This window comes from Microcaecilia unicolor, chromosome 6, assembly GCF_901765095.1.
Source record: "Microcaecilia unicolor chromosome 6, aMicUni1.1, whole genome shotgun sequence".
Classification (NCBI taxonomy): domain Eukaryota; kingdom Metazoa; phylum Chordata; class Amphibia; order Gymnophiona; family Siphonopidae; genus Microcaecilia; species Microcaecilia unicolor.
Window position 1 is genome coordinate 243,293,090 of NC_044036.1, and position 22,287 is coordinate 243,315,376.

Here is a 22,287-nt window from a genome sequence, read left to right on the forward strand (position 1 = left end):
TTATTTGAGGTTTAGTGGGTAAGTATGACTTACTTAGGATATCCAAACCTGACGTGGAGGTTATCGCTGGTTGTGCCACGAAGGATCCTAGATCTTCCCCAGTGATTTCCTCTCCTCCTAACTCTCCCACCCTTTCTTCTGCGGGGAATGTCGGCGTCTCTGAGCTCGGGGCGGCACTCATGCCAGGAAACCCCGTTGATTGAATCGCTTCGGATGTTTCTCGGACCGTCCTCGAGTCTAACGCAGGCATAGGTGGAGGGACTCTCGTCGCGGGGCTGAAAGATGTCTCATCTTCAAGTCGGGGAAATGGCAGTCCTCTCCCTCTAGTCCCCGACAGCGAAGAAGCTCCCACCATAGTTCCTGGCAAAAAGATGCGGTCCAGCGTCCCTTCAAAAGGTAAAGCAGGCGTCGCGGGGCTGGCGCGTTGTTTACCCCTCCTTTTAGGCATTGTATAAACAGGTAAATCGGATCTCAAAAAAATGTGTCGTGAAATGCGGAGCTGCTTCTTCCACAACTTACTCAGATGCCATCTTGACCCCCTATGCTTCTGCATCTTTTATCCCATTCAGAAAGGAAGTATGTGGAGTCCGTTTGTGTTGTCCATTCGTTATTATATATCTGTTGCCAGAATGTGTTCAGGTCTATTTGGCCCCTTGTGGTGTAGGTTGTTTGTTCTTGTGTTCGATATGAACCCTTTTTACGCCATTTTAGGGATAGGTTTAGTTTATAGTGGTCGGTCCAAGGTGATTCTGACCATTTAATATCAGTTATTACCAGGTTCTGGTCAGTAGACAATTTGTATCAGATAAGGTGAAGTGTGTGCCCTTTAGTGTGGGTTGCTTGCATATGTGGCCATTTAAGATCCCATAAGTGGAGGAATTCTTTGCATTCCTGTGCGTTGGCCGAGTTAGGGTCTTCTAGGTGGAGGTTAATGTCTCCTAGTAGTAATGTGTTGGAATTGGATGCACAAGTATTTGAGATGAGGTCCATGAAATTTGACTGGCTTTCGTTCCAGTTGCCTGGTGGTCTGTAAAACAAGATGCAATTCAAGTGTTCAAGTAAGGATTTGTTGTGAATTCTAATTGAGGCGATTTCAAGTTGGGGTGTTATGGACTCGGCAGTCCATAACACAGCTTGTGCATAGGATGTACACAGAGGAAGTATAATGAAGGAATAATTTTTCACTGGGGGAGCAGGGAGGAGGTCTGGGTGAGGTGAGGTGGGGTGAGGACCATGGGGATGATAAAATATATATTTTTTAAAGTTGTATTTTCAAACATGCCGGCTTGTGCAGCATACAGATATGCACAGAGAAAATATAATAAGGGAATAACTTTTCATAGGTAGAGTAGTAATTTGTTATAAATTGTAATCGGTGTGTCATTTGGAGGAGCTGGTTATAGGTACACCCTAACCCTGTTATATTGGTTCAGAGATTTTTTTTTCCTCCTGGTAAAGGGCTTCTAAAACAGACATCATGTTATGAGAATCAGGTGCTCAATGTTCAGAGTTTCTATCTATTTATTTAATTATTTATGGCATTTTATCCTATATTAAACATAAATTAGATTTGAACCTGGGAGCATTTAATTATTTTTTTTCCTGGAGACAGTAATGCATTGCCCCCCTTTCCAGGCTCTCTCCCCATGTATAGCCAGCTCTGCAATTTGGGGGGGGGGGGCGCAGAAATGGACCGGGGAGAAAGCCTGTTGTTAAAAATTTACCAGCACACCACTACACGTACCTTTATTTTTCTTTTCAAAAATGATTATTAAAACTTCTAGTTGTGCAAGCACGCGACCACTGCATGTCTCTGCCACAAGCTGGTATTAAGCTCGTGCACCCAGCACTGACATTTTCGGTGCGCATGCACGCACAGCTGTCCCAGACCTGAAAAAGAATTTTGGCCAAAAATATTCAGGAGGCTCTACAGAGCTCTCCCCAGCCTACAGCAACAAAAATGCAGCTGTCCTTTTCTACCGGCACCGGCCCTACTTCCTAAATCAGGCTGTCACCGCTCAGACCTGAGATCCCGACGCTTCTACGCATGCGCACCAGATTGTGCATGCACAGAAGCGTCCCAACAAGACCGAGCACAGCCTGCCTCCTCACATTGCCAGCACTCTCCACAATGACGGAGCCGGGCAGATGCTTTCTCCTGCCTTCCACAGCAAACATGTCTCAGCACTGCCTGTTACCTCCCGTGACTCTTCAGTATGACCCAGGCAGCACTCATGGCACGACACTGCTCCTGCCAGCAAAATCTCACCATGGATTCCTCCAGCCCTGCTCAGCCCCGACTCCCATGCCAGGTATTTAAATAAAAGTTAATTTAAAACTTTAACCCCTAGGGTTACATTCACGCAGACCAAGAAAAAGAAATGTTCATAACATTTTTTCCCTTTAAGCACCCAAAATTTTAAAGTAATGCACTACAATTTTTTTCCCCTCAATCTATCTAGTAAGTAATTCTTTCTCAAATAGCCAGGTTTCTTCCCTTTGGTAGCCCTAGTACAACTCTTCACTCCCCCATCAGTACCAGAAGAAATACTGGAACTGGAACTTCACAAAATAATGAAACATTTGTAACTGTTTCTATGATATACTACCTACTTTCTTTGGTAGATACCTTACACACCAAATCAGCCTGACGCTCACTTGTTCTCTGAGTAGTTGTATGTGTATAAGTTTGTTCGATTTTTATAGCCTCCTCCCACTAAATATGTTGGAGCTGATCCCTATGTAACGTTTTTTCTATATCCTCTTTACTTCAAAGTTTATATACATTGGAACCCTGAGAGGATACCACCTGAAAAGGCACTGAATCCCAGATATCCTCTAACTTGTACCTAGGTTTGAACCCTTGCTTCCTAATCAACACCCAGTCTCCAGACTCTGGAATTTCACCTCTTGATTTTCGATTGTATTGTTTCTTGTTCTTCAAACCCGCCTGCTCTGATGAAAGATTTGCTATGGCCTACTCTTCTTGCATTTTTCTTTGTCTTTCACAAATCCAGTCATTGAACTCTAGATGCACCTCATTTTCCTCAGAACGCAGTGGAGCATGTGGCATTAATGACTCGTTTCCCAGAAACAGAAAAGCTGGCATATAACAGGTGGAGCTATGTACAGTGCTGTTATAAATTTGATTTATCTCAATTAAATATTCAGACCAGCATTTCTTTTTATTTTCTGCTAGTGTTTTAATAAAATGATAAATTGTTTTGTTAAATCTTTTGCACCGGTTATTACCTCTAGGATGGTAAAGCATCGTTCTGGAATTTTGTATACCGTACCAGTTACAGAGCTCTTTTATAACTTTGGCTTCAAAATTCCTCCCCTGATCTGAATTGATTCTGGTTGGTACTCCATATGCTGTTATCCAGAATTTGTTTAGATTTTTAGCGGTAATTTTTGCCAATTGATTTCAGGTTGGAATTGCAGCAGTGAACCTTTAGAATATATCTCAAATGACAACCACATTCTCAAACCCCATGGAATCTTTGTCTACAAGAGTATAGTCTACTGCCGCTACCTTCATAGGAATTCTCACAATGAAACAAGACAATGGCGCATTTTCCTTTGGGCAACACTCTTTTGAAAGAATACAGCGATTGCAAGTTTTTACCTATGCTTCCACATCATTGGCCATTTTAACCCAGAAGAATTTCATCTTAAACTTCTCAGCATTGATTCTGCTCCATAGTGTCCACCACAGTCATGATGTAGTTAAAGCAACTCTTTACTACCAATTGATGTAATTGTTCTCTAGTTCTGGGATCTTCTAGCTAGTGGTACAATATGTGATCTTTTGAAAATAATATTTCATTTATGCCCATAATTTCTTAAACTCAGGAGAACACTGAGATAAATCAGACCAAATTTCTAGAACACCAATGACCTTATCCAAAACCATGTCTGCTGTTTGAGCCTGAATTATTTCCAGGTCTGTATTGATGGATTGCACCTCAACCACGAATCTAGTTTTCTTAACTTTAATCAACTTTGTTAGGGAGTTGATTACTCAATCCGTTAGTGTCAAGAAATCTTTCTCATTATCTTCTTCAGGATTTTTGTTTTCTTCTGCTGTTAACAGAGTACATCCACATTTTGATTGAATCGCCCAGGCTTGTACTCTACATCAACTTCCTAATTTGGCTAATTGTGCCAGACATCTCTGTTCCACTGTTTGCACATTTGCCATCCCCAAATACTTTAATGGGTTGTGGTCAGTTCGGATAACAAAATTTTTTTTGTACTGCAGGTACTCCCTAAATTTTGTTGTCACTGCCCACTTTAAAGCAAGCAGCTCCAATTTAAAGGCCGAGTAATTTTTGTCATTTCTTTCAGATTTTCTGAGGCTGCAACTACCATATTGCAATAACTCTTTCCTCCTGCACATGGCTGAGAATGGCTCCCAGACCCTTGAAGCTTGCATCCATGTTCAAGTTAAAAGGGGTGTCGAAAACTGGGAAGGTTACGACTGGAGCTGTTGAAAGTTTTTCTTTTAACTGTTCAAACACATTCTGACACTGCTGATCCCAAATGAAAGGAACTTTGCTCATGTTTCTTAGCTTTACCCATCAGTTAATGTAGCAGTGCTGCCAACTGTGCAAAATTCTTGGTGAACCTCCTATAAAAACTGGTGTACCCAAGAAAGCTCCTCTAGTCCATCTTAGTTTTTGGGATCTCCAAGTTCTCCAGTGCTTTGGTTTTCTCCAGATCAGTGGCCACTCCTTTGTTTGAGACAATATATCCCAAAAAACGAACTTCTCAGCATAACAGCTTACATTTAGCCAGTTTTAATTTTAATCCACTCTGTTTTAGTCAGGTGAAGACAAGATCCAGCCTTTTCAGATGCTGCTTGAAAGTAGGTGCATATACCAAGATGCCATCTAGGTAGAGGAGTAAAATGTGAAGCACATATTCTTCAAGCACCATTTCAATTAACCACTAAAAGCTGGCCGGGGCATTCCACAACCCAAATGGCATGCGGGTCCACTCATACAAGCCGAATGGTGTTGTTACAACTGTTTTATGCATCCCCATCCGGAAATACCTGATGTAAAATTCAGGGATGTGAATCATGTGGCTTTTCCCAGTGCATCCAGCAACTCATCAATATGTGGCAATGGGTATGCGTCTTTTATTGTAACTGCATTGAGCCATCAATAATTGTTTTTACAATAGTAAAAAACATTATAAAACAGAAAATTAAAAAATACAATAAAACAAAATTATAAAACAGATAAACATATATATTAAAACATAACAATAAAACAACCACAATCTTCATATACACCAAGAGTTAATTTTAAAAACCCTCAACCGGAAAGCCAATACTATAGCAATTCAATCATTGTGAGAATAATTGAGAGGAGGAGGGAAAGTGCAGGAAATGGGGATAGGGGAAGAGGAAAGGAAAAAGATGGAGGGGAAGAAAGAGTGTGACACCCTACCACCCAACTGCTCACATACCCATACTCACCACTCCCCACATATATACATGCACGTCACATTCCCCAGTCCCCACACAAAACTATGCACCCCCCACCACACACACACACCAATATTCCATCTTCCTCAACATGTTCCATCCACAGACACCCTCACTATAGACATCTATAGGGTGAAGCAAAAAAAAATTCCATAGAGTATTTTGCTGTCTTCTCAGCAACTGATTGGAATTTCAATGTGAAATTTTACAACTTTATTTGTTATTACTATCTATGTTTATGTGCTGAGCGGAATGAGATTATCTTTAAACACAGTGAAGTTACAGACTTTTTTGCATGATCACCCAGCGATTTTCGCATGATTAAAAATATTTGTACTGTAAAACTAGTTATACAAATAAATCAAACTGGAGTGAAACAATATCAAACAAAGAAAAACAATAAATACACATTGTTTCTGTTACAATAGCCAATGAGGTAAGAACTCCTTTCATTATCCATGTGTTTACTTAATTCAACCAGCTCTTAAGTAGTTATGTCAGCTTAAATGAGCTTAAAGCAAAGCAATACATCACAGGAGAAAAAAAGAACTCCACTATTTTACAATTATTTAACAAGTAACTATAGTCCAAACAGTGCAGTTCGGACCAACAGTGGCTCTCTGCAAAGCTGGTATATCAGAGCATTCAATCCAAACTGGAAACAAGTAAAGGCACCCACACTTAGCTGTCTCGGAGCTGCTCACAATGTCTTCCTGTTTTAGAAGCTCAGCTGAATTTCCAATTCAACTCTTAGCATTCTAACTCAAAATTTTTGACAAAGAAATACCTGTTTCGCTTCATGCTGCGTCAGGGGATTCACATGCACTTTGCACTAAACAGGTTTCTAACATGGCTGTGGGGGAGGGGCTGAAATAACACTCAAAAACTCTTCAACCTGCTTGATCAGGCAGCTCAACACTACCATAATGTTCATAAAAGCAGGCTGACGCATTCAAGTTCTACCATAGTATTTCTAAAAGAAAGCTGCCCATTCTGTACCGTATCAAGAAGAAATATCCATGTCAGGGGCGTAGCTACAGGTGGGCCTGGGTGGGCCCAGGCCCACCCAATCACAGCACAGGCCCGCCCACTCTGACCTGCCAGTCTGTGCCTGTCTTTTCAGCAGCTCACTCTGTTTCCTCATCTGGCTCTCCCTGAGTCAATCGGCACTGAGGCAAAAAACGGCCGAGTTTCCCTCCTGTCTCGTGGCTCTAATGCTGTCCGACAGGCCCTACCTCCTGGCTACAACGCTGTGTGACCAGCCTGACTTCCACCTACCTGCCTACTGTCTCCCTGCTGAGTTTATCTGCATGATGACATCTAACTACGGGAGAGATCTGAGGCGATTGAACAGCCTGCAACTGAGCTGCGATTGAATCAGCCTAACAGTCTCCTGTCTCAATGCTGAGTTTATCTTCAGGGAAAGGATGGGGTGATTGGAGATGAATAGCTTCAGTAATTCGGATCCTCGGGGCGGCTTCAGGCAGGGGTGGGGAGGGCTGGGAGACCTGTTCTGGTATGGGGCTATAATCTGCTGTCATCAAGGCTGCTCCTGCAGGCTGATAGCAAGCCTGTCCCACTCTCACAAATGTCTGCTCCCTGCAGCTCAGTCACACAGAGCCTGCCCCTCCTCCACAGCTGGTGCACACACAGCCTGCCCCCCTGCGGCCCAAGCACCCACCGGATGTCTCCCCTGAGGCCCATGCACACTGATCTTTCAGGGCTCGGGTTCCCCCCCCCCCCTACCAGGCAGACAGAGTGACTGAGCGGTGAACTCCTAGAACCTGGAATCCCAGGTGCACACGTATCGGGGACAATAGATCTCTATAGGAAGCTCAAGACCAGGTAACAAAAATGTTTTAATTTGTGTAATACCAGGTTTAAACAAAAATGTTGTGTATTTAATGTTGGTGGGTTTCTGGGTGGGGGTGGGCTCTGTAGTGCCAAGGATGTTAAAAAAGTGTTCATATATAAAACTTTTTTTTAAAAACTTGGGCACTGCAGAGACCACCCCCTACCGAGAAACCCACCAACATTAAATATAAATGTTGGTGGGTTTTATATTTAATGCTGGTGTGCATCAGGGTTGGGGGGAGGGGAGATGGCTACAGGGATGATTGGGGGGGGGGGGTGTAATACATGGGATTGAAGGTCAGCTGGGGATGGAATGAGTGGAATGTTTTGGCTGTAATTATGTGTTGATATTCTCTGTTATGGGAAACAGGCTAGTTGTTTAAGGGATGCCAGCACCTTTGGGAAAGGCACCTTCAACCTGTGCAGGTCTGGGGGAGTTATTCTCTGTTATGGTGGTTGTTTAAGGGATGCCAGCACCTTTGGGAAAGGCACCTTCAACCTGTGCAGGTCTGGGGGAGTTATTCTCTGTTATGGTGGTTGTTTAAGGGATGCCAGCACATCTGGGAAAGGCACCTTCAACCTGTGCAAGTCTGGGGGAGTTATTCTCTGTTATGGGAAACAGGCTGGTTGTTTAAGGGATGCCAGCTTGTGCAAGTCTGGGAAAGGCACCTCTGTTTCACACTATAAAAGAGGGTGGAGCACTGACCTTCTTTAGAAGCTTGCCTGAACGTAAGGGACGCCTTGTTCAGTGATGTCCCTGCAATCTCTGAGGAAGAGCTAGTGCTTCCCTGGTGGTCTTCCCAGATGCTGACTGAATTGCGGGTGCTGTAAGTATCTTGGTGTATGTGTTCACATATGTATCACCAATAAAAGCGATATACCGCATATTGTGTCTGGTGGCTTTTGTGTTGTCATAAGCACAGCGCCCCCTAGTGTTACAGGGGGGAAGGGTAGGGCTGATGCTGGGCTACAGAGAGGGATGGGGGTAGGTAAAGGCAAGGCTGATTCTGAGCTACAGGCCAATTTCAAAATTTTGGTCCTCTATTCTCAATTGATGAGGGTTAATCTGTGTTCTGCATGTGACCCAGGTGAGAGATTCTGCTTGCATATGGTTTGAATGGGATCTGTATCAGTCTGACTTGTCTGTTTTGTTCCAATGGAACACATTGCTGTTGTGTATATTCACTGCTGCCTTTTTAAAGGTGCTGTTATTGGTATTTGTGTGTTCAGAACTGGTGGTATTAAGGTTTGCAACATAGGTTCCAAGTGTGTATGTGGTTTATGTTGATGCAGGACAACTGCTGGGCAGACTGTTTATTAAAAATCTGTCATCAAGTGCACTCTAAGGCATTATTTAGGAGTGTCCCAAGAAACACTACTCACACCCATATACATAGTGCCCACCCATATTAGCTCTGGGCCCACCCAAAATGTTAGGTCTGGCTACGCCACTGATCCATGTCTGTTTAGTTTGGTGCAGAATTCTGCAAATATTTCCACAGTGTTTGGATGGCTGCAACTGCTGCCAAACAAGGCATTGTAAATTCAAAAGTATGGTGCATGTCATCATAATGAAGGACCAGCAGTGTCGTCATCTTTCTAATATTCAAAAAGTGGCACTGTTCAATTAATTTCACTTTCAAAGGGCATGAAGTTTGACCTATATATAATAGTTTACAAGGATATATTAGTAAATAAATTACATTGGAAGATTGGCAGGTGGTATTACTTGTAAGCTGGTATCTTTTACCTGTCCTGTGGTTTACATATGCTGAACTGACGGCTTGCTAAGCCAGTAGAAGCATACTTTTTCAACTAAGTGACATCATCACTTCAAGAGTTCTATTGTTCCACATATCTTATGATTTTGTGAAGCTGATTGATTTGAACTACTACAACCACTGAAGAAGGCTTTTCTGCCAAAACACAGCCCTTGTTGGGTCTTTTCTTTGAGTCAGTTTACCTTTGGCAAATAAACTTTTGGACACTTTTACTCAGTCATTTGCCTTGGTCATTTGGTGCATTTCCACTTCCACCCTTGCTGTTTCTACCTATACTGTGCAATGTATCAGTTTCCCACACTCAGCTATCTCAGCTTTGCTCAGGAGAGACTATTTGTGCTTCAAGAAAGCTTTTCATTGTTGTCCATTGGTGACTAAGTATCTTGTTTTTCTGCAAGGACTGTTTGCTACAGAAGATGGTGTGCATGAGCCTTGAGGCAGGTATTTTATTACTGAAACACGGTGCCGTGTCGGGTCTATTCCTTGAAAAGCAAAAATAAACGCTGTATTTTACAGTTTGTCTGCTGGAATCTTTTGGCCCATCACTACTCCTTTCTTTTATACATTATTTTTATGTAGGGTTTTTATTCCTGTTTTTCTTTCTTCATTATAAGAGCACACCATGCAATGGTCACAATTCCTATGATTACCCACATTATTTTCTTTAGAGGTCCAAACATCACTCAAACTCAGCTTATCCTTTAGATTACAGTTATACTGAAAAGAGGAAAAAATATTTTCAAGTCTGCCAATTCTGGTAATAATTTCAGAAGCTCCAAATGTGCTTTAATAATGTGTATTTCATAACAAAAGGGAGAACATCATTTTCCTTTGATTGGATCTTTAAGAGGGGTGTAGCCAGATGATCTTAAGGTGGGAGGGGGCCAGAGCAAAAGGTGGAGGGGCACAATTTGGTTGCCGCCTCACCGCCGCCCTCCTCTGTTGCCTTGCCACCCCCTCCGCTGCCCATCACCCCCCTCTGCCGGCCACCACCGCCGCAAATACCTTGGCTGGTGCTGAAGACTTCGTCCAGCACTGGTCTCCGGCACCACCGCATTGCCTGCCCTGCTCTCTCTTTCCCTAATGTCTGGCAGGCTCCTTTTAGTGAAACTGAGCATGCTCAATTTCACTAAAAGGAGCGTGACCGATGTGAGGGGAAGAGAGAACAGGGCAAACAATGCGGCAGTGCCACTCAGACCAGCGCTGGACGAAGTCTTCAGCTGGTGGGGGTTGGGAACCTCCGCCAGCCAACCAGGGGCCCAGAGCAAATTTGGGAGGGCCTAGGCCCCTGTGCCCCACCTAGCTACGCCATTGATCTGTAAGCAAGCAACTGTTCATGGGGTTTAATACAATGCTCTAGTAGCAGCTCTATTTACCACCTTTTGTAAGTAACACCACTCATCAAATTTTCTTTTTAAAGTTGCTACATGTGCCTTAAAAGACTCAGTGGTGTCACAATGCGATATCGAAAAAATTGAGAGAATGGTATATTTGTACTCATACGTCTAAGATGCATACTGAAAAAATGCAACAGTAAGTTCCGATTAGTAAGTATAGTGAAACTGATATTTTAAAAGACTCATCATCCCACTCTATCACCACATCCAAAAATTTCAAACATGAAGCATGAAAAGACACTTCAGACTTAATAGACGAAAGGCACTGATTCAAATATGGTACAAAACTCTTTCAGTTTTTCATGTGTCCCCAACCACAGGACGAAAATGTCATTTATAAATCTTACCCAACTGACCACCTTGACATAATATATTGAGGAATATACCCATTGATCTTCAAAGGATGACATAAACAAGTTTGACATAGAGGGTGCAAACAATGCCCTCATGGCTACCCTTGATATTTGCTGATAGAATTCGTTATCAAAAATAAGTAATTTTGTGTTACAGCTATCTTGCAGCTGAGCTTCTAAGGACAGTAGAGCAGTAAAGTCAATGAATGAGTCTTCCAACACTTAATTACATGCAGGGGCGGCCCAAGGCAATCTACAGCCTGAGGCAAAGGCTGATGGCACTTCCCGCTCCAGTCATGGTCTGGCATCCCCCCCCTTCCTTCTTCAACCCCCTTCCCCAAGCCTACCTTTGTTTTCCAAAGCCAGCAGCAGCAGCGATTTCCATAGGCTGCCCTGCTGCCAGCATCGGACTCTTCTCTCTACTGCGGCCCGCCTCTGAGGAAACAGGAAGGTATGTCAGAGGTGGGCCGGTGACAGTGGTAGAGCAGCCAAAAGCACAGGAGCACTGAAAAATGCATTTAAGCTGACGTGGCTACATAAGAGCTGGCTGAATTAAGCAGTGAGGTTTTTTTTTCTCCACTGTGATGATGGATAATCATATATATATATATGGATTATCAGAGGAGTTCTTACCTTTATTGGCTACTATAACAGAAACAATTTATATTTATTGATTTGCACTGTAAAACTACCATTATTTGAAAACAAAAAGGAGTTCCAGATTACAGTTAATGATGCTGATGTCACAGTAACATAGACATTGTCTGGGGAGCATATTGGAGGCCTATCACAGCTCCACACAAGCCGCAAACAATCACCAAACTCAAGGAAGCGCTGCAGACGATCTGGGACAGCCTGCCACAAGGACCGATTGACAAGGCTGTTAAGAACCTACCAAAGAGACTGAAGGCCTGTGTTAAAGCTGGGGGTGGACACTTTGAGCATTCACATCGACTGTGAAATTCTGACATATTGTTAATTGTATCATTAGAATGATGTTATTTTACTGTGTTTTAGCTCGAACAATCTTAACATGCAAAAATCGCTAGATAGTCACACTAAAATGTCAGTAACATCAACATAGCTTAAGATAATTAAATGTTGTTTAATGGTAATATGTAAATATGATGACTAAATAAGTACATAAAATTTCTATTTGAAATTCAAAGCAGTTGCTGAGAAAACAGCAAAAAACTCTAGAGGGTTACTTTTTTTTGGAACCAGTCAGTACATACTTCACCATGCACATACATTTCATATACAACACCCCAACCACAAACACCATTTACACATCTGACCTACCCACACACCTCTTGCCACTCTTATGAGACAAACGTTACCACACAGATGAGCCTGAGTATGCCAGTAGGGGAAGGGGAAATATCTTACACTGTAAGTGTATACTTTTCAACTTGTTTAAACCTAGAATATTGTGTTCAAATCTGGTCACCGCATCTCAAAAAAGATATAGTGGAATTAGAAAAGGTACAGAGAAGGGCGACAAAAATGATAAAGGGGATGGGACGACTTCCCTATGAGGAAAGGCTAAAGCGGCTAGGGCTCTTCAGCTTGGAGAAAAGGCAGCTGAGGGGAGATTTGATAGAGGTTTATAAAATAATGAGTGGAGTTGAACGGGTAGATGTGAAGCGTCTGTTTATGCTTTCCAAAAATACTAGGACTAGGGAGCATGCAATGAAGCTACAATGTGGTAAATTTAAAATGAATCAGAGAAAATTTTTCTTCACTCATCGTGTAAATAAACTCTGGAATTCATTGCCAGAGAATGTGGTAAAGGCGGTTAGCTTAGCGGAGTTTAAAAAAGGTTTGGATGGCTTCCTAAAGGAAAAGTCCATAGACCATTATTAAATGGACTTGGAGAAAATCCACTATTTCTGGGATAAGCAGTATAAAATATTTTGTACTTTTTTGGAATCTTGCCAGGTATTTGTGACCTGGATTGACCACTGTTGGAAACAGGATGCTGGGCTTGATGGAACTTTGGTCTGTCCCAATGTAGCAATACGTATGTACTTAATGTTCTGTTTAGTGCACAAAGACAGAGCTCTTTTACTAAAGGACATTAAGCTCTAATGCATGCTTAAAGCATGGGAAAATGCTTACTGCAAAATGTAATAAAGCACTTTGCAGTAATTTTGCCTTCTCTGCAGTGGCTTAGGAAGGGGGGGGCAGGAGGGGTGGTCCACCCTGGGTGCACACGCTCGGGGGGTGCTGGCCCCACTGGTTCCCTGCTCTCTCTGCCCCGGAACAGAGAGAGCAGGGAACCAGCGGGGCCGACGCAGCTCCGAGTGACGTGCACTCGGGGCGGATCGGCCCTCCCTCCTGCAGGTAAGAATGCGGTCCGGGAGGGGGGGTGCGTCGCAGAGGGGGGGGGGGGTCGCACCGTGCTGCACCCGGGGGGGGGGGGTGCACAGCGGCGACCCGCCCCGGGTGCCATTAGCCCTCGCTACGGCACTGCTTCTCTGCATGCTAAGTGTCCATTAATAAATTTTTTTAAATATTTTTTGGAAGAGGGCATTCCATGGATGGGGAATGAGCATGGAAGTGTTAACCTGCTAGAATGTTCCAATTAGTGCATGCTAACTGGTTAATGCAGAGTTAATGCAAGATCACTTAGAGGCCCTTTTACGAAGCAGCAGTAAGTCCACCACGGGCTACTGTAGGAGCCCAGTGGTAGTTCCCACCCCTAGCGTGCGCCATTTCCAGCGCTACAAAAATATGCCCTATCTTTGTAGCACCGGAACTTAACTGGTGGTAATCAGGCAGCACCATGGGTTAGCGTGGGAGCCCTTACCGCCATCTCAATGGGTGACAGTAAGGGCTCTCCACCAAAATAGCCATGCGGTAAGTGGTTCACTTGCCGCTCGGCCATTTCTTTTTCCCAAAAATGGGCAGCCTTTTACTCACTATGGTAAAAGGGGGCCTCAGAGTGTGTCAAAAACACATGCTGTTGCTAGCGCAAGGCCCCTTTTACCGCAGCTTAGTAAAAGGACCCCATAGCAACTCCTAGGCGGTAAGTGCACCTTTATTATTATTTTTTTACAAGTCTCAAGCGCTAAAATGCACTAAGCCCATTTGCTAACACATTTTAGTAAAAGAGCCCCTAAAAGACAAGTCATTCATTTACAACTGCCTTAGGTATGGGCAAGACAAACTAGAGTATGACAGCTCAGAAAGTAATTGCTCAGCAGAGCAATTCTAGCATTAGTGATTTTATTAATGAATTGGACCCAGGGCCTGACGAGCAACCAGCAGACCGTTTACTCTCAAGCTTTTCAACTCTCTCTGTTGATTCCGTCAAGCTGGAGCTCCGCAGATTTGTTAGGAAGTACTGCAGGCTGGATGCATGTCCCAACTATCTGCTCCAGTGTGCCCCTTCCTGTTTCCTAGATGACTTGATGCTACACCTCAACTACATGCTTGGTAAAGGCAAGTTTCCTACAAGCCATGGTAACATCTTGCTTACCCCGGTACCTAAAGACGCTAAGAAAAAAAGTAGTGATCTGTCCAATTACCGGCCAATAGCATCCATTCCCCTGTTTGTAAAACTCATGGAGAGCCTGGTAAATAAGCAACTTAGTGAGCACCTGAATAAATTTAATATTCTACATACCTCGCAATCGGGATTTCGACCGCTCCACAGTACTGAGACCATACTTGTCACTGTCCTATCCAACTTCAAGAGGGAAATAGTTGAAGGGAAGAGTATCTTACTTCTGCAGTTCGACATGTCCAGTGCCTTTGATATGGTGCACCACGGAATACTTTTGTGGCTCCTTGACTATTTTGGTGCAAGTGGTAACGTACTGGCCTGACTGAGAGGTTTTCTTACATCCAGATCCTACCAAGTACACGCCAACTCTAATCTATCTTCTCACTGGAAAGCAGACTGCGGTGTGCCACAGGGCTCCCCGCTATCACCTACCCTCTTCAACGTGATGTTGATCCCTCTGGCAACTGCTCTCTCTAAACTGGGATTAAACCCGTTTATCTATGCAGATGATATCACTATCTTCATCTTCATCTTGAAAAAGACCTAACTGAAATAACCTGTAGGATTCGGCAAGGCTTTAAAACCATGCTTGACTGGGCCAATTCTTTTTGATTTAAACTCAACGCAGAGAAAATGCACTGCTTGCTCCTCTCCTCTCCCTATAACAAACACAGGCCTCCTAAATTAATTACTCCTGAGCTCGTCCTGCCTATCTCGGCATCTCTAAAAATCTTGGGAGTCCTGGTTGACAGATCTTTGATATTGGAGCAGCATGTGAACTCTACAGTCAAGCAAATGTTCTACTCTCTTTGGAGGCTTAACTGTATCAAGCCTTTCTTCCCTCGAGACCTATTCCGCAATCTAGTCCAGTCCCTGGTAATTAGCCGTCTTGATTATTGCAACAGTATCTACGGGGGATGCACTAACCTGCTCCTAAAAAAATTGCAAACCACTTAGAATACAGCAGCTCGACTCATCTTCAGCAAATCGAGATTTGAAAGTTCGAGACCACTTCGAGAGCGGCTGCATTGGCTTCCTGTGAAGGACCGCATCGCGTTCAAGATCTGCGCATTGGTGCACAAAATCATCTATGGAGAAGCCCCTTCCTATATGGACACTCTCATTAACCTGCCGCCCAGGAATTCCCGACGGTCGGCCCGCTCATACCTCAATCTCCACTACCCGACTCCTTGTGGCCTCAAATATAAGACCGTCTATGGTTCCTCTTTCCCTTAACTCAGCACTCAATTGTGGAACGGGCTGCCTCCAGAGGTTAAATTCACTCCTGATCACCCGACCTTTAAGAAGCAACTCAAGATCTTCCTTTTTGCCGTGGGCCCTTCTGGTGCCACGCCCTTTTAACCCAGGGCTCTCTCTGTGATAATTTATCACCTCCTCCCCTCTCTTCCTTTCCTCCTCAGTTATTTCTTTTTTTTCTCTTGTGACCTTGTGTTTTGTACTATTGTCTGCATATTAACTATTGTACGCCACATTGAGCCTGCCCTTGGGTGGGAATATTGTGGGATATAAATGTAATAAATAAATAAATAAATATGCCAGTAAGTTCAGACGAAATAAGGAGAAACTTGGGGACAGGGTGCAGAGACAACTTCGGCAGCGAATAAGTAAAAAATGAATAAGAGGGAAAGAGTGGGGCCCAGAGTCAAAGTTAAATTAAAAAAAAAAAAAACCGGGGGCTTAGATGGTAGAAAGGGAACCCAGATTCCCATGTATAGGTAGCTATTTCCTCAGTTGCTAGATATTTATTAGTATGTTGGAAAAGATCCCGAGTTTATCACCGGCAGTTACCCACCTGACATCAGGAGCCGTGAGGAGGTTGCAGATCGCACTCAGGTACTGGCTGCACTCAGCAGCCCCCAACAGGTTTTGCAGAAGCCACTCTCTGTCCTGCTGCAGAGCGCCCATCAGCTTCTCCACCGCCTGCAGCACCTGTCCAGGCTCCGGGGAGAGCAGAAGGGCCAGATGGCTTCCCAGCGCAGGAGCCGCACTCGGAGTATGCAGCATCTTCTCCTACCCCTGGCTCTAAAAGGCAGATCGCTCTGTGCAGCCTCCAGAATCACTGCCTTGCAGAGCAAGTCATGGGACAACAGAAGAGCTCCTGCCTCTTTTTCTAAAACAACGTTGGGGAAAATCGCCTTCCGCTTTGTAATTCGGGCTGTACAAGAAGGGAAGCAATAGGACTACACCCCCTCCAGAAGCAAACAGCAGCCCACAGCAACTCGTCTGGATATGGGTGGGACGCAGCGGGTCTCAACCACCCATCCGTCCCTCCAGGCTTCACCCCATCTGTGCCGATCTCTGAGGACTTTTAAAAGCTCTGCTCGTTTGAATCCAGTCTGCTCTCTTTGTGTATTGTTCCCAAGGGGCTGGCCTTGTTTTTATTATAAAAGATTAATGTCTTTATTTCTTCCAATCAGATCAAAGGCTCCACAGGGGGAGGATGGGATTAACCCAGAACAATTAGTAACTATTGTGAGTTTGCCATATAATTTTAAAGCAGGCCTGTGCACAGACAAAGATAAACAAGTCTCTCACCAGAAGGGATCAAGCACATAATAAAATAACTCGGTTGCATTAGTTTCCCTTTCACAAAAATATCGCAGCACTTAGGATTTGAGTTGTCAGGTTTAATGGGTGAAAAAATGGGACAGTACCTCTTAAGAACTGGAGGATTCCTTTTAGAAAAGTATTTCTTTCTGCACAAACAGGAGTCTTGTGTACTCAGTCAAGGCAACCCACATACTTTCTGTAACAAAAGTTGGGGGAAATGCCAGGGCAGTGCCATCTTGCACTGAGGCTGCAGATATCCAAGACCCTTTTCTTTCAGGCTAAGGTACAAAACACAAATAAATCTGGAAAAATACTTACTCTCCTAAGTTTCATATACACAACCAGGCAAAATAAAAGTACAGGGCTGGTGTTGAGGAGATGCAAACAGGGCAATTGGACTTGGACCCCAGGCTAGTGGGGACCCAAGCCTGTCTTTAGCTGAAGGAGACACAGAGGGGCATAATCAAGTGTTGCCGGTGAAATAGATCACCGGCTATCTATTTTGGCGGCGGCGCAACAGCTGGCCGGAACCGCATTTATGAAAAAGATGACCGGCCATCTTTTTTTCGATAATACGGTTTAGCCCGGCCAAATGCCAGAGTTTGCCGGGGTTGAGATCGTCGGTTGTGTTTTTCAGCGATAATGGAAACAACTGCCGGCCATCTGAAACCCGGCGAAATCCAAGGCATTTGGTCATGGGAGGAGCCAGCATTCGTAGTGCACTGGCCCCCCTGACATGCCAGGACACCAACTGGGCACCCTAGGGGTCAGTGCGGTGGACTTCAGAAAAAGCTCCCACATGCATAGCTCCCTTACTTTGGGTGCTAAGCCCCCCAACCCCCCTCCAAAACCCACTACCCACAAATGTACAACCCCTTACGTAGCTCTTAGGGGTGAAGGGGGCAACTACATGTGGGTACAGTGGGTTTTGGAGGGCTCCCATTTACCAGAACAAGTGTTACAGGTAGGGGGGGATGGGCCTGGGGCCACCTGCCTTAAGTGCACTGCGGTACCCACTAAAAGTGCTCCAGGGACCTGCATACACACAGGCCTCTAGGACTTGTTGCTGCTGTATAACCCTGGCACACCAGTTGAGACCTGAAGACTAATCTCTTTGAAAAAGTCCTTTATTTGAATAAGCACGTTTACTCACAGTTAACTGCAGATCAGAGGTTGTGCCCCACTGGCAAAGAGTCTCCCTGGTACTGAGATTAGCAGTAGGTCAGAGCTGGCAGAATGGTGTACAATGCCCTCTTTCAGCAACATTCAAGGTAAGAACTAAGTTCTCTAATGTGGGTAACACATGAAAGGGATCTAAAACTGGCTGACAAAAGTGGCCGCTACCTCATGGACTACCGGAAACAAAACTGGACACACTCTGACCCAGTTAGCAGGGGGAAAAGCACCATGTGAGTAGAGCCCACTATCCTACACCCACCACAATGCATTGCTGATGTGACTCTGCAGTGCACCTAACAGAAAAGGTGTCACACTCACCTGAGAGCCACATCACAACTAGGGAAAGGCTGTCAGAGGATAGAACACATTCTGCTGTCATGGAGGTGGGTACGGCATTTGAGGCTGGCATACAGGCTGGCAAAAAAAGTTTTTAGTTTTATTGTTTTAGTGTGGGAGGGGGTTGATGACCACTGGGGGAGTACGGGGAGGTCATCCCCGATTCCTTCCGGTGGTCATCTGGTCAGTTGGGGCACCTTTTTGAGGCTTGGCCGTGAAAATTAAAGGACCAAGTAAACCCGGCGAAATACTGCTGAATGCCGCTTTTTTTTCCATTATCCGTGAAAGCCGGCCATCTAGTAGCCACGCCCAAACCCACCGATGTCCCGCCTTCGCTACACCGCCGACACCCCTCCTTGAACTTTCGCCGGCGAGGTGACGGGAAAGCGTCACTGTCAAAAAAGCCGCTTTCAATTATACCGATTTTTCCGCTTTTGAGAGATCACCGGCCATCTCCCAATTTATGTTGGGAAATGGCCGGCGATCACTTTCGAAAATAAGCCTGACAGTCTTCTAGTGGGCTTTGGGCCTCCCTCCCAAATCTCGACACTAGGAACCTAGCATGTTTAACACTGACTTTGCCTGAATTTGCTCCATAGCAGTTCCTTAATTTTGATTTTTCATAAAAATTTCACAAGCATAAACATGTGCCTAAGTGTACTACGTGTGGAACCAAAGTATTTTGCGACAGAGAAAGCTGTGCACTTATAACTGACTAACATGTACACATTGACATTTTTTAAACTGACTTTAATACATTTTGCCGATTAGTATACTTGTCTCTTTGTTTAGTAAGTTATAGGCACCCTTTCTGCTGGTTTCTGATTTTTCCCCATTAGTTAGGGTTTTTTTTCTCCTGTTATGGAGACTTTTTTCATATCACACATTAAGAGAGCCAGATTCAGTAAATGATGCCCAAAGTTAAGCACTGTTAACATCTGTGCTAAGCACCAATTCTATAGTCACTTATGAGCAGATGATCAAAAGCCCCGCGCTGTTCCAAACAGTACTCTAAAAATAGTGCAGGAACAGCGCAGGGCTTTACCACACCTCTGATCAGAGATAAGCACGCAATTCTCTCTGATCATGGGGTAGAAGTGCGGGAGGATTGTGCCTTACCAGGTTCTGCATGGCGGCCGGACAATCCCGGGTTTCACCTGCGCTGACCGCCGTTCCCCAGAGGTTGAGCCCATAGGTGTGGATGGCCTGCAGGGCTTACGTGATGGAGCAGGAAGCGGGGTGATGAACGTGATGGCCAGACAGGCAGCAGGCAAGAGAGTGATCCAGGTACAGACAGAGTCAGTAGGCAGGCAGCAGACATGAGAGTAATCCAGGTACAGGCAAGGTCAGGAGGCGCTGCCTGGAAAATGGTGGTGCCATGCTAGAGGGGGGATAGGGGGCTGGAGACCCACCAGATCTCCAGCCCCCCTGAACCTGTGTCTGGGGGATCGCGGGGAACTGGAGGTCGGCCAAACCTCCAGTCCCCTGTCGCTGGGGGGGGGGGGGGGGGGGGGGTTGGGTCAGGGTTCCTATGGGGGGGCTGCTGCATTGGGGGGAAATGGGGGCCTGATAGCATGCAAATGCATGCTGGACATTCACCATTCCTCCCCAATGGTCTGCAAACCCTAATGCCAGCTCTGAGCTGGTGTAGGGTTTGCCGCAGCCAGTGAGCCAATCATTGGCATGTTGGTCACTGATTATTGGGGTGAATAGGTTTAGCATGCTACTTGCGCTATGAGCCCTGATTTGCATGCATTTGCATGCTAGTTGCATTCAGAGCCCATGAAAGCATTGTTTCACATGCTCAGGGGCTCTGATCATGGGATGGTAGCAAACGCAGGCGCTACTATGGCGCTAACAGCCTCTAGCACCTGTGCTTGCTTCTGATCATCAGCCCATTAACGCTAAACAATCTTTATAGAATAGTGCTTAACATGTATTCCCGTCCCCCAAAAACTTAGTGCCTGCTGAAACCTGGTGTAAATCCTCATGCCCATAACACCATGCCTAATTTCTGGGAAAACGCCCCCTGACTGGCCCATCCTTCTCCCATGTGGAGACAAACAAAGCAGATCAATCAGTGATATGGTTCAAAACTTTATTTTCAGAGATTCGCCCACACAGACTGTGTTTCACCCACAAGGGCTGCGTCAGGGGCTCTACAAAAGCAAATAAAATCAATTACAATTAAAAACATATATATTTGTATAATACTATATCATAAAACGTTAATAATCAAAAAGAAACCATATCAGATAAATAAAATGAACCATATTACTGATTGATCTGATTTGTTTGTCTCCACGTTGGATTTTGCAGATCGCTTGCCATCTTGTTTCTTAGGACCATCCTTCTCCCATGGACATGTCCCCCTTTGAATTGCGAGCTATGAAATTTAGATATACATGCTATAGGGAATAGGGTGTAAGGCAGAGGCGCACATAACTCCTAATTAGCTTCATTTAACTCTATAATTTGATTGTTTGCACCTAATTGACTAATTCATTTACATGTGCATCTGGGATTTTAACCCAGCATTGGGTGCCCTATATAGAATCCAAGGGTATGTGACTGATTTTAATAGGGAGGGATGGATCACCTGCTGTTTTAATAGAAATTAAAGTGAACACACAAGAGGTTGCAGATGATGCCTAAATCCTGTACAAACTCAATATATTTCTTTTTTTTTTTTATTGACATTTAAATTGTTACATGAAGCAACCAAAAAGGGAAAAGAAGGCAATACAATCCAATAAGAATATATAACAAAGAATAATTCTGGAACTTCAAGCCCACATCAATGGGAACACAAGGGAATTAGATCAAGAAATTTTACAATATAGAAGCAAAGTAGCATGGGCTTAGGAACAAAATTATATCTAAACCCTTACTTAAACCAGCATATTAACAACTTTAGAAGACAAAATACCTTCTAGATGAACCAGATCCAGGAATATAAATGAATTAGTTCCATGAGTACCAAGGCACTTGCAGGGAAACTTTAAAAAGAATGTGCCTTCCACCGCCAATCTTTAAGCTTTAGCAGTGGATAGACTTTATGCCTCAATTGAGTGGTCCTGGATACCTCTGGAAATATTTGCACCTTCTGACCACAAAAATCAGGTTCTTTCTTTCTTTCTTTATTGCTGCATCCCCTTTAAACCAACCTGGGAGTATTGGGCTGCGGATCTGAAGCCTAATGCTCCTGGGCCACTGCAATAATTTATTTATTTATTTATTGCATTTGTATCCCACATTTTCCCACCTCTTTGCGGGCTCAATGTGGCTTACAATACATCATGAATAGTAGAGATATATGAGAAATAAACATTTAGTATTACAGAAGGCTCTTGGGTAACATGATAATGATAAAGCGTGATGTTAATATAACTAACAAATAGAAAGACAATTCTGGATATATATGAAGGAGTTCATATTTGTTGGTCTTTGTGGTATGCCTTGTCAAAGAGATGGGTCTTCAATAGTTTGCGGAAGTTAGTTGGTTCATAGATCGATTTTAAGTTGCGCGGCAGCGCGTTCCAGAATTGTGTGCTCAAGTAGGAAAAGGTTGACACGTGCATTAGTTTGTATTTTAGCCCTTTGCAGTTGGGGAAATGAAGGTTGAGAAATGTGCGGGATGATGTCTTAGCATTCCTAGGCGGTAAGTCTATCAGGTCTGACATGTAGGCTGGAGCATCTCCATGAATGATTTTGTGGACTAGGGTACATATTTTGAACGTGATGTGTTCTTTAAGAGGGAGCCAATGTAGCTTTTCTCGCAGGGGTTTAGCACTCTCATATTTTGGTT

The 22,287-nt window shown here is 44.2% G+C and overlaps 1 protein-coding gene across 3 annotated transcripts in view; it reads right to left on the bottom strand.

Annotated features, from left to right (window-relative positions):
- The window catches only part of LOC115472649, a 233,426-nt gene extending 216,669 nt beyond the window's left edge, over positions 1-16,757 (bottom strand). For all 3 annotated transcript variants that reach the window (XM_030206979.1, XM_030206980.1, XM_030206981.1), the window contains exon 1: positions 16,207-16,757. In XM_030206979.1, the coding sequence (XP_030062839.1) occupies positions 16,207-16,418 (212 nt within the window). In that variant the 5' untranslated portion in view covers positions 16,419-16,757. The remainder of the gene's footprint in view (positions 1-16,206) is intronic.
- Positions 16,758-22,287: the final 5,530 nt, after the last annotated feature.